The sequence below is a fragment of the Gekko japonicus genome, unplaced genomic scaffold, assembly GCF_001447785.1.
Source record: "Gekko japonicus isolate JY-2015 unplaced genomic scaffold, Gekko_japonicus_V1.1 scaffold401, whole genome shotgun sequence".
Taxonomy (NCBI): domain Eukaryota; kingdom Metazoa; phylum Chordata; class Lepidosauria; order Squamata; family Gekkonidae; genus Gekko; species Gekko japonicus.
Window position 1 is genome coordinate 333451 of NW_015165841.1, and position 13375 is coordinate 346825.

Consider the following 13375-nt stretch of genomic DNA (forward strand, 5'->3'; position numbering starts at 1 on the left):
AAATGGTTGAAGCCAAGACCCTGGCTCCAGGAATACCTGTGGGTACGGCAATACTTCACTACTATGAACCATTTCTGTTTTCCATAAAAGCTGGATGATCATCACCTGCTTTGTTGACGGGTGTAAATCTGATGACTGGCAAAGGAATGTGTGAAAGGATATAAAAGCACGGCATGTGGCGCTGACTGTCCATTCTAACATGCAAACAACAATTGATGCTGCAGTCTAGTGCTGAGCATGCATGCATGAACCAGACTCCAAGCAAAGAGTCTAAGAATTCAGCTAAGAATAATCCTGCCTTCTGGGATTATGCTGATGCAAACACTAGAAACAACTCATTTCTACATAAAGGGAAAAACTGCAATATGCTTAGCTCTAAAACCTCCAACAAAATCTTGAAATAACTCCTGACAGATTGTTTCAGTCAGCTGTCCTGGTTTCCAATCATATTTACACATTTTGACCGGCAATGGTCTCTTATCAGCTGCATGTTGTACTGAGAGTTGGGTATGAGAAATGGCTGCTACCTCCAAACTAAGGGAACTTTTCCAGCCTACAATGTCCCTGAAGCTCAAGCCCATCCAAACAGATTTGTATATCCAAATCAAGGAAATCACTAAGCTTGCTGCAACAGAGACTTTAACTCTCAGACTATATTAGCATCACTGAAAGATGTGTTGAAGAACTAGGGGTTAACAAGTTCCATATGGATACTGAAAAGGTCCATTCATAATGAGGAGGGGACAGGCTTGGCTAAATTCATTTTTTTTTTTGCAGGCCCACAATTCATGCTGTTCCAACTCCAAGGAGCTACAGAGAGTCTCTAATGCAGTGCATTAGAGCTAGGCAGTAGTGGCCCATGGGGGGGGGGCTCCTTCCATGAACCCCTGCCAGCTCTTAATTTTGCGCGCTGCTCTGACTCCAAGGGGCTGTGGAGATTCTCTGTAGCCCAAAGGACCTTGGGGGAAGCAGCAGCAGCAATGAGAAAGGAGTGCATGCTTCTCCTGATGCCACTCCAAGGCAGACTGCATACAGACACTGCAGCCTACCTTGAACCTTGCCTCAGAAGTGATGACAGGTGCAACCTGTTGCTTCCTCTCGAGTGGTGCCCCTGCCAATATGGCACCCCAAGAGGCTGCTGTGTGGCAAATTGGCTCTGGCAGGGGGTGAAGGTGATGCACATACGCCACATTTCACCAGCAGCGTTTTCTGCTAAAACGTCAAAAAACTAAATTCTCCAAATCCTAACAAGATCATCGGAACAATACAAAAATGCCTTCCCAGTAGCGAGCTTTCCCCACAGTCTTTGTCTTCTTTCCTTCCTTGACAACCTCTGCAATTGAAAAATGTTACTATGTCCTCTTATCCTACGTGTTACATTAAAACAGGCTGCCAAGTTCTATCATGCCACCAACATAGATTGTAACGGCCTACACCACACAATGAACAAGCCACAGAAAACTAGACTACAGTTTATCACAGCTGGAGAAAAGCACTAATATCAGAGGCATCTGTGGTGGAGGCAAGTTACTAGTTGCCCACTGAATTTGTTATCATACACTTGTTCCAAAAACATGCTTACAGACTCCTTAAATGTGCCCATCAGGATACCCGCAGCTGACCAAAAGCCAAGAGATACATGATACAGGAGGGTATCCCATTTCATCTCATTTTATGTAGTCTGAATAAAGAGAATCTTTGATGTACTTTTATTCACCCATACAGATTTTAATCATACACAACTGCATGGTTTGAAGTTGGTGAATAAAGATATGAACACTGAAACCGACAAATTAATAAAACATTTGCTTGAGAGTCTGGGTGGGCACTCTGTGTTGCACATCCCCTGCCATAATTTTACTGATCTACCTCAGCTATGATCAACAAGGCTCCCGCCAGCATATTTAAATGGTGCCAAACTGACTGGTGATTTTGTGCTGTAGTCAAATAAGAGACCTATTCTGAGAAGGAAGTCACTGAAAGCTCAGAAACAGTTTTGCACTAATATACAAAGCCATTTTTCAGGGCTCCACAGATATTTATTTAAATGTAAAAGGCAAACTTCTTCACAAAATGCGTAACAGAAGCACCCAGTTATCTGATGATTGCTGAAGCATGAATGCACAGCACCAATTTATTCAAAGTTTGATTTTGGATTTACAGTGGGAAGAACTGTGAGAAGGAAATGCTACATAAAGCAAAGGTTCTTTGACCTAGATTTTTTGAAGAGAAGCATTAAAAGGTAGGGTATACTTATTTCAAAAAGTTGAGACTACATAACTTTAACTTGACCACATTAGCTGCTACAATGCCAATTTAAACTATCACTTTCTGTTTAGGAAGAAAACGGCAGGAGAAAATGGGCAGTATTCTGTTCAGATTCAGACATTCAACAGAGAACAAATATTTAAAGTCACACTAACAGCCACTAAAACAGTATTTAAAGCTGCAGCCATGCAGACTCAAAGGGTGGAGGAAAAACACCATTTACTTTCAAACCACTTGTTCATATGTGGCAGCTGATGGTATTTTTAAAGCCCCACCTTAAGTAACAGCATATTTAAATCACAATAATTAAAGTTTTAAAAAGTTACCTGTTAACAACTGAAAGCTGATGTGGTTATTTTTACATAGTAGGTAATTCAATGACTCATTCAAACACAAACCTTGATTTCTATCAATGGGTTAGTTATTTGGCCACAACTATGCTTCAAAGTACTTTCTAGAACTTTGAAAATGCACCTCTTAATTTTCTCTTTCATATAAACAAAGAGCCCTAACATACCTACTGTGCCCAGCAGCATGACATCAGATTAACCAGTGCTATTTTGGCTACTGGCTGACCATTACTTCATTAGGTCATTGGCCCAGAATGGTCAGCTGATATTCTTCAATGGGAGCTGTCATTAGATGATCTTCAAAACATGACCTTGTTCAAGGCAGCATTATTGATTGGAGAAGGTAACCCCTCCTAAGCTGACGAAAGGGGGAAGGCATGAGAGCTCATGTGGGAAAACATCAGTATGCCCTGCTTCTTCCTTCTCCTTCCACCACAGACCCTCAGGACCTGCTCACTGCATCAGACAGACTTGTGCGTTTTTATCTGTCCTCTTTATTGTGTGTGTTTTATTGCTTAGGTGTTAGGTTATCTAGGGTATAAGATTTGCTGTATGTATGGATGTGTGCGTTTGTGTGTGAGAGAGAATGAGCCTGCAGCTCTCTAAGTGCCTCCTGCTTTTCTTGATCTATTTTTCTAAATAAAGGTTTAGACTTTAATTCTATTTTTCACCTGCTTTATTTCTAGGAACCTCCCCATTCTAATACCAAATACTGGACCTTGGTTTACAAAAGGAAGTGTACCCTAATAATGTAATTTTATTCGGATACATTTGTGTGCTCTTAACACACACAAGGAGGATGCTCCAAATGTCAGGGGTTATAAAAATGTTGGCCATTTGGGCAACTATGCTAAGTTTAATAAATAAGCACTACTGCTATACATCCTGAGTACATGTCAGTTTGCTCACAGTTCCATTTTCCTGGAGAAAAATTGCTCCCTGACCCCCAAGTGATCAGCATTTCTCCAGGCGTGTAAGAAAGGGTCACAAGAACTAAGCACTGATATAACCCTTCCTGCCCTCTCTTACATGATCTGCCTAAGTTCACAGAATCAGCATTGCTGTCAGATGGCCATCTAGCCTCTGTCTGAAAACCTCCAAAGAAGGAGAGCCCACCACCTCCCAAGGAAGCCTGTTCCATTGAGGAACCACTCTGTCAGGAACCTTTTCCTAATTTTTAGCTGAAAACTCTTCTGATTTAATTTCAACCCGTTGGTTCTGGTCCAACCTTCTGGAGCAACAGAAAACAACTCTGCACCATCCTCTATATGACAGCCCTTCAAGTACTTGAAGATGGTTATCATACCAGCTCTCAGTCGTCTCCTCTCCAGGCTAAACATACCCAGCTCCTTCAACCTTTCCTCATAGGACTTGGTCTCCAGATCCCTTACCATCTTGTTTGCCCTCCTCTGGACATGTTCCAGCTTGTCTACATCCTTCTTAAATTGTGGTGCCCAAAACTGAACACAATACTCTAGGTGAGGTCTAATCAGAGCAAAGTAAAGTGATACCATCACTTCATGTGATCTGGACACTATACTTCTGTTGATAAAGCCCAGAATGAGATCACGTTCTATTTGCCAAAATTTAGATATCTGAGACAGATTAACAAACTTTTTGGATGAAAACTGGAGGCATACTTTACTCTTAAACTCTAAAGGATGCTGGATGGATAGATGTTTCCAAAACATTTTAGGAACATTTTTATGAACTGCAGGACAGCCTCCCTCATTCCCTCCACCTTTGCCTTTGCTCAGTTAGTTTCAGGATTAGGGATCAACCTGTGCTTTCTGGACAATGCTGATACATCTGGGAGTAGCAGCAGGTGGCCTGCACCAGAAAATTCTTGTATGTCCTAACTCCCTTCCCTGGGATGACGTCACTGCCCATGTAAGAGCAGGTAAATTAGGGGATCAACACTTCGCGTTCTTTGCAATATACTATTTATTATACTGAGTCATTTCATGAGACAGGGGATGCTGTCCAGTGACACCTTGGGGCTTTCATGGAAAGTGAGAAACAGAGGTGGTTTGCCATTGCCTTTCTCTGCAAAACAGCACCTTAATAACAACATTTATTCCAATATAAGTTTACTGAGCTGCCCTGGGGTGGTTGTGAGGGAGACACTCTGTCCCAGTGAAGCTCCTGGCCCATGACAGCTGCCTGATGCATCTCTTGGCTTTTCCAGGCTGGCAGAGATGTGGGAGGAGCTGGGGAAGCTAACCAACCGGCCTACAAGAAAGCTGTCAGCCAAACAGCTGCTCCTTAAAGCAACTGTGTTCAATGCACAGGTATTTCCAACTGTCACTGGAGACAAGGGGCAGTGCGCAATGGGAGCCAATAAGCGCCACCTAAGACTCTCATGAGGAGTGATTCTCCTGGCCATGTAGACAAGCAGCCCAGACCAGCCTGGTACACCCTTGGGGGCCTCTGGCTAAGGATGAAATGATAATGACTGCTTTCAGGTGGCTTGGTGCAGGCGGACCCAATTGAGGAGGAGAATCCATGCTGGCTGGTGGATTAAGCCCAGCTGGACCAACGGGGGAGGGGGTCATGGCTGCAGTGGAGGTGAGACTGGGGAGAGAGGCACAAATATGACAAGGTGTAAACCTGCCCAAGCTGGATGGATTAATGGACCCCATGCAGTAACTCCCTAGCCTCCCAGGGGCCCACAAGTTAGGAACCACAGATCTAGTGTTTGTGCAGCAGCTGGTATGCTCTATATTAAGCATTTATTTGGTAGCAAATTTTAGTGCTGTTTCTGATAGTTTTCTTTTGCATTAAATTTGCTTTTCCAACAGCCTTAATAAAACCCTAATAGTGTCATAGTCAAAGAGAGTTTTGTAATAATACACACGCACACATAGGCCATTGCCAACTACTAGCAAATTGACAGCAGGTACTGTAGGAAACACGGAAATTTAGTCTCTTTCCTCATGAGCTGATACTAAAGTTTTTTTAAAAAAAAATCACTACAATTGAAACATTTTACAAACTTTTTAGTTTTTTTAAATCTTGAAATAAATTACATACATTATAAATTACATTTATAATTATCTCTACCATATGTATGGCATGTAAAGTTGGGCTGGGGCTCTTACAACCTTTAGTTCATTCACTCTCACAATTAATTAATGTGCTAATTTCATGCTGCATACCTTTTTATAGGCAGATACAACAGCCCTGTAATAACTGACCCATTGTACAACTGGGGAATCTGGCATGCATTTGATATCTGATCTCCTACAGACCAAAAAATGAATTTGAAAATAATTGGCGAGTTTTCTATAACTATTATAACTAATTTCTTTAGTAATATATCTGAAAGGTTTAATAGTAAACGATAATACTATGAGACAGTTTTAATATGAAATGAAAAGTGTAATACATGTTGTTTATTATAACAAACTGTTGCTTATTGTAACAAACTGTTCTGTGAAATCTTATAAAAATTTCTATGATGTAATCTGTTATATTATATAATAAGATTGAGAAGACAAAAATAAAAATATAAGTTTTTAAGTTAATAAGTCATATATATTTTAAGCTATACTCATGCCATTATGCCATATGTATCTTGTTAAAGACATGTTAAGCTATTATATCATATACTTTGTTACATATACATAAAAATTGTGAAGAAGGAAGGTCTTTAATTTTTGTAAAATTGCCCTCATAATAGGTTTTTTGGTAATTATATTTTGATCTGTTTTCCCTATCTCTTTTTCCCCTGTAACCCTTATATTATAAAAAAATTTTAAAGTAAGCAATTAAAAAAAAGAAATCTCATCTCCTACATGAAGATCAAAAGTCTCATCTTATAGAACCATAAGAAGGCTGCTGATGAAACGATTGGTCCATCTAGCCCAGCATCCTATTGCACACAGTGGCCGTTACTCTGGAGGGCCAATAACAAGACTTGAACTGGGGAGAAAAACCTATCAGAACTTTTCAGAAAATGCCAACTCTTTGCACATTTCACCAAATATTTCCATCTTTAATTACTTAAGCTTACATCTACTTTGTTTTCATTTTACCTATTAAGTACAAGGCTAATACAATCTCCAATCACATTATTTATAGCCAGATTGTTGTGAAGAACCACAAACAAAGCTATAAGAAATAACTTTATAGTAATCTTCAACTATTTAATCTTGTGAAACAGCCTTACAATCTTTGTCAGCTAAAAATGCAATGCCATCTAATCATCATCTTTAGTAAACACACTGATGTGTTTTCTAAAAATAATTGACAGAACACACAGAATTTGAATAACGCTATGTCTATTCTGTCCATTTACTTTGGCCTGCTGCAGTCTGTAGCCTTTTTAGGCCCAGAAGCACATTTAAATCCAGGATCATGGGGCCAACTTTTTTTTTGGTCTTTGATCTTCTCCACTTCCTGAGTTTGATTCCTTCCTCCTCTTTTTAATCTTTCCTCTTCCTTTAAGAAGCCTTAACTTTAAAAACTTTAAAAAGGCATTATTTACTTACAACATTAATAGCCTGCTTTCCTTCTACAGAACTCAAAGTGGCATATGTTTCCTGGCAGTCTCCTGTGGAAGTGCTGACTAAATTCAGACCTACTTGGCTTCAGCATGGTTGCTATATCCTGTGCTTTACACACCAAAAGGAAGATAACATCCCACCTTAGCACACAGCCCACATCTGCCAGATGAAGACCAGCAACTTAAATCATTCTAGATTTGTTTTGCGACATCATGACTTGAGAATAAAGTCTTGGATCCTATACAATATGAGCAGAGCTGCAATGCCAACTTTCCTACCTCCCTCCTCCTGCTGCAGTCTTCTTTGACACTCAAAATTGTGCCCCCCCCCCATGGGTGTCTGGACACCCTGCCCCCAAACAACATGTGGTAAACCAGGTGAGCTGCAGTGAGAGCGGGGCATTAGCAAACACACCATTAGCAAACGCACCAAAAAAGCATACCTGAATAAGAGAGCAGTGACTCCCAAAAGCTCATACCTTACCACAAATTTTGTTAAGTCTTTAAGGTGCTACTGGACCCTTACTCTTTTCTATAGAGTTAGAGTGAATCAGAATTAGGGTACACTTTCAAAAGTTGGAATCTGTGGATTCAGTCTTCATTAAATGCACATCAGCTTGCTCTATCTGTTCTCCGTTTACTCTAGTCTAGCCAATAATACAAAAGATTTTTTCCACCTATCCACTGATGATATTGTCTCTGAATGAGAATTCTACTACCCAGAACATAGGATCTTATTTCATGTTTGAGATATCCCGTCTTCATCAGTGGACTGCTAGTTACAAGCAGCAGCTGTAAACACCTGAAGAACTGCTTTACTGAACTTTCTAAACTGGCCGGCATTTTTTAAAAAATACATACGCATCTTTTCAGTGCCACTTGAAAACTAGCAGGTGCACTGTAAAGTTTGCAATGTTTAGGATTTTTTAAAAACCCCATTTACACAAATCATGAGTTATTTTCAACAATGAGAGAATTTTATTTATACCAACAAAGAGGATGAAATAATCAGCTTGGAGTATGCACAATGAATTGTGGCTGTAAAAGTCCAAAAGTTGCACAAAGGTTGCTCAAAACATATCTTGCTTTCAATTGTGAAAGTAATAATAAATTCAGGGCAAGGGGGACTGACTCATAACACAAATGAGCACTGCAAACATTTATGTTATTATCCCACTGTGCTCAAAGCTTCTTAGGAGTGTTACTTATCATAGTTCTTTACAATCTAAGTAATTATTACAGGTAAAGAGCAATTCAAGACTAGCATGAAAAAATACTACAGAGTACCTGGCAGGAGCTGTTGGATAAAGGACTTTTATATGCTGGAAAGACAAATCTTGATTCAAAACTTGCTTGATCCAGGCTCTTATTCCTTGGCCAGTATCACCTGAGCAATACAGAAATATAAAGTCTGCATCAGTTGTCCATTTATACAATGCCAAAAACTTGGCCTATACTTTAAATATTATTGTACATCTCAGATAGAAAGCAAGGGCTGAATCCCGAAGAACTTTTTTGCCCTTTGCAACCCCCAAAGAACCACCTGTGCCAGAGTAAAACACCACAATTAGCAGAAGAGTTCTGTAGGATCCATAAGCAGAGTTACCCCATTCAATGGCTTCAGTGGACTTCGAGATTTCACTGTAACTCTAATGCAACTAATTTCATGAACTGGTAAAACTAAAACTTCTTTAAAAATTCTTCGCAATGTAAGTACATTGAAAAATAATGGAACAGAGAGAGGAAGTCAAGTTACATCAAACACTCTTGGGGATGTTCAACCTGCAATTTAATAACTGATAAGAAGCGCTAAATGGAGCTACTCAAAGCACATTAATAAGTGCAAGATGCCCTTGCCCTAGTATGCTTTCCTATCCTGCTTGCCGATCTGCACATTTACTTTTTAAAAGTAAGCGTGAGGTGACATGAGTCATGAGTAATTCCGATAGGGGCTGTAGAAAAGAGCAAGAGCCCAGTAGCACCTTAAAGACTAACAAAAATTGTGGCAGGGTATGAACTTTTGTGAGTCACTGCTCACTTTCTACTGCTACAGACAAACACAAACACCCATTTTGATCTATCTGATTGGGGCTGCCAGCTTCAGATTTGGAGACAGTTCCTGCTGCTTTAAGATCCTTCCCCCAATTCTGCAGCAGTCCTTTTTCCTACCCTCTTCCCTCATCTGCTGTAGCAAGCAGGAATCCACACAGCAGCAGGAGTTAGGGAAGAAGGGCGGGAACACTGAAGCAGGAGAGAAATCATTTGTGAAGCAAGTCTCAGCTGCCCTGGAGCTTTTAAGCAACAGGTGTTGTCACTGCTCAGGAACTGGCACTTCTGGTGGTTCTAATTTCTACGAAAAATTATCCCTTAAAAAAAACAAGCTGAGTTTGCACTAGGGTAGTAAAAACATTTTAAACAACTTTACAGTGCTATAAGCTCAAATAAGTGTTCACACTTTAAAAAAATGTTATTTGAAACCACATTTAAAAGGCTTTGATCTAGCTCACCTACTTGGGTGCCACAGGTTCAATAATTGTAAGCACAGCACTTGCTGATAAACAACAATTTTAACATACTTGTGGTCTGAGAACCAAAAATGTCCAAAGGCATTGAAAAGCTGCTCAGACACTATAGTCTTCCCAAGGTGTCCTCTGTGATCACATGCTTGTACACTCCACCCTCCCTGGTCTTTGAAACACTACAGAAACCAAGCATGGAAGCACCTCTAATATGCCGTCTCTTTTGGTACTTCTAGTCCATTATCATTACTGTGCTGGCACTGAAAAGGGCAACCTCTACACTAGCAATTATTGGGAAAGGGACTGAAAAGAAAACAGCTGGCATTGTTGTATAGCTATGTGATGCAGCTGCTTTTAGAATGCTTTGTATGCTCTATCTAGGGCTGCCAAGCCGCGGTGGGGGATCCTCACGTCTTCACAGGATCCCTGTCGCGGGGGACAGCAATACGCGTTGCACCGCCGTCGCCAGGATGTGACGCTACGCGTCGCTCTGGCAACGGGCCTGTTTGGAGTCCCGTTGCCAGAGCAACGCGTAGCGTCACATCCTGGCGACGGTGGTGCAACGCGTACCGCTGTCCCCCGCGGCAGGGATCCTGTGAAGACGTGCGGATCCCCCGCCGCAGCTTGGCAACCCTATCTGCTTCTCAGCTGCTAAGCTGAGGAGCAAACCTGACCTGTCACAAAGGCTTTATCTAGGTGGACTACAAACCTGCTTGGGCCACGATGGCCCAAAAATGGCTTCCACCTGTTGCCGTTTCCCTCACATTATGTCCCACACCCTTGTTTGTCTTCCAACTAAGAAGCCCGCTGGAGACCGGGTGACAGCTACAGAAGGGGTGAAAGGAGATGTGGCCACAGTGTGGTGATTTTTCTGCCCATGTGCTTTACCCTCAAATGCCAGTTTGGTGTAGTGGTTGAGTGCACGGATTTCCCCCCGCTTTGGAGGCCCGATTTCCGCCCCTGCGGAATCGGGCCCCGGGGGAAACCCCACCCCCGCGTGCATGTCACAGGGAAGTGACGTCATGACGCCGGGCACGCTGGGGGCGGGGCACAGCCATTTGAGGGGAAAACATCGGCGCGGGCTCGTCAAACCACCCCGCTCCTGGGATGTCCTTTCTGCAGGCTGCAGCTGGCACCGAACTGTGCCTTCCCCCCTCCGTGCCCTTCTTGACACTGCCGCCAGGCCAGGGACCACCACCGGTGGCTCTCCTGCAGGGCGCTGGCGGCGATGGAGGAGGAGGGCCGGGGAGCTGCACTCTTAAAACTCTTCAACCCCCCCCCCCGGGTGACGCTCGCCTGCAGGGGTGATGGCGGCACCCTCCCCTCCCCCTCAGTCTCTAGGCCCCACAGGGAGGTTAGCATCGCCTGGGGGTGCGGGCACCCCAAGCTGGCCTTGCCTAGGTCTCAGTAACACCTCCGGCCGGCCCTGGGTTCAACATATTTATCTTCCAAGCTGTCACATACTGACTCCTACAATTGTTAGAAGCATAAAAGCAAGGCAAGCCATTTTCTTTCTGGACAACTGGAAATTCTATTAAAACATCCATCTGTAATATCAGAGAAAGGAGTTGTGTGGTTGCTTTAACAAATGTATTGTATAGTGAGCATTCACAAGGCAGACATCAGATGCATATTAGTCTTTCAGATGCCACAAGCCTTTTTGTTTCTGCTGTTTGTCGTAACTGACTGACACATTGGCTTACTGGAAATAATATGAGAAAAGGGTGGGGGAGGTTTCCATGTAATTTGCACATCTCATATTGTGAAGAAGCTTCAAAGTGAGTTTCCCCAGGTCAGTCACCTCAACAGAAACAATAGTGCACACACATGCCCAACAGAGATGATGGGGCAAACTTCCAGGCCGGCTCGTTCCTGCACAGAGAGGAGGCTAACCCAACCCCCTCGCCATCCCAGAAACCCTCCCAGGGGGAACTTCGCCCTCTTCGCTCACTGCTGCAGCGCGTTTTCTCTGAAATGGGAGCCGCTCGCTAAAGAGCAAGCAGGTCTCCTTATTGGCGATCCCCTGCAGCCCACTCTGCGACCATCAGAAGCATCCACCTGAACCGTGGAGAAAGATGACTGAGGCGGAATGCCTTCCCGTGGGGGCCACTACGCTTCTCTGCAGCGCGCCGTGAACCGCCATCCAGCCTGCTGCTTCTTCTGGCGAAAGGAAAGGGGGCGGCTACAGCAGCTCGCAGCACCGGCGCACCAGGAAGAGGGCGGGAGCTTCACTTAACAAGACAGACAGCGGACCCGCCTCTGTGGGGCTGGGCTTGGAAGTGGTTGCACCGGAAGGGCAGGCGCGTTGTCGGTCGATTGTAGGGACGGGTGAGGGATTGCAAGTGGAAAGGCGTTGTAAGTGGGAAGACGCCCGATCTGTAGAAACGTTACGTTTGGATATGTACATTCAGATCCCCGAAGCCTGGAGATTCACGTTAGTTAGCAAGGAGGAAAATGACGTTTGGTCCAGGCTTCAAATGTTGCAGGCTCGAGAGAGCGTTATCAGTGAAACGGGATGGCAAGGATGAATTTGTAGCCAGAAATTGTCTTGCAAAGAGGGGGGAGGGGAGTGGGAAAAAAATGAAATCAAGAAGAGAGTTCAAGATGCAGAAAATACGAGGAGCTGCCTGAGCTTGAATAAGAACTGCCACTACGCAAAAGTTGCATCTGCCCCTAGAAAACATTAATTACTTATGTACGATATACGGCAGGTTATGAGTACCTGTGGCTGAAGAAAGGCATCACCCACTCCTATATTTTACTACTACTTATTGCGACTAGTTCTGATGGAGAGCTTTTGTGACCTCTGAGACCCAATCCTCCATTTCCCTGTCCCTCAGCAGCCAGTGCCCACTTGCTACATATATCACTTTCTTTGGGTTGGCAACTTGGGGGAAGAATTAGATGGAGGTGTCAGCTAATATTGGTTCACACATTGGGATGCATTTTATTGGGGATGCTTTAGTTTAAAAAAAAAAGAGAGAGAGCACTCCAAAGCAGGTCTGTTCTAAAGTAAGTCCCATGTTAATCATTGGCCCTCCTCCTCTGAAAGTGGGCTTTAGAATTGCAGCTGAAGTCACTGGAACACCTCACTCTTATTGCATGATCTGATGTTTTACCAACAGATGGTACCTCTGAAGTAAGATAGGAAATGTCAGCCTATCTAGGCTGTTAAAATACGGAAGATGCAAGGATGCTGGCCAAAATAAAGCACCTTCTAAGGTCTGGATTGACTACAGAACTGAGATAAAATTATCAGAGCCTCTGGCTCACCCAAGGACCATGTATTTACTATGCACCACCACCAGAAGTCAACATTTTCCCCAGGGTTGTCAATTTGTCAGACAAGCCAACTTTTGACAGAGCACTGGTAATTACCACTTTTTCTAGGAAAAAATAGAATATTAATATACTTTGCTTTTTTATTTGAGTGTGTACAGCCCTTAGTTTGTGTTTCTGTTGTTTCATATGATCCTAATTTGAGTTTGTAAGTTAAAATGAAGTAATCTGCAGCGATATAATATTTATTTAGATATTTATACCCTACTTTTCTCCCCAGAGGGACCCAAAGCGGCTTCCAACATTGTTGAATTATCTCCACCCCCATTTTATCCTCACAACTGTCCTGTGAAATAGGTTGCTTTAATACAACAGTAATAAAGTAAGAAGTATTGATGTTTTATGTTGTACTAGCAGTAAATCCCGTTGTGAAAGCAATACAACGGAATCTA

The 13375-nt window shown here is 42.9% G+C and overlaps 1 protein-coding gene across 1 annotated transcript in view; it reads right to left on the minus strand.

Annotated features, from left to right (window-relative positions):
• The window catches only part of LYPLAL1 (lysophospholipase-like 1), a 25844-nt gene extending 14054 nt beyond the window's left edge, over positions 1-11790 (minus strand). The window contains exons 1-2 of the mRNA XM_015411001.1: positions 11703-11790; positions 8413-8512 (exon numbers count right to left, since the gene is read on the minus strand). Coding sequence (XP_015266487.1) covers positions 8413-8512; positions 11703-11787 — 185 coding nt within the window. The 5' untranslated portion in view covers positions 11788-11790. The remainder of the gene's footprint in view (positions 1-8412; positions 8513-11702) is intronic.
• Positions 11791-13375: the final 1585 nt, after the last annotated feature.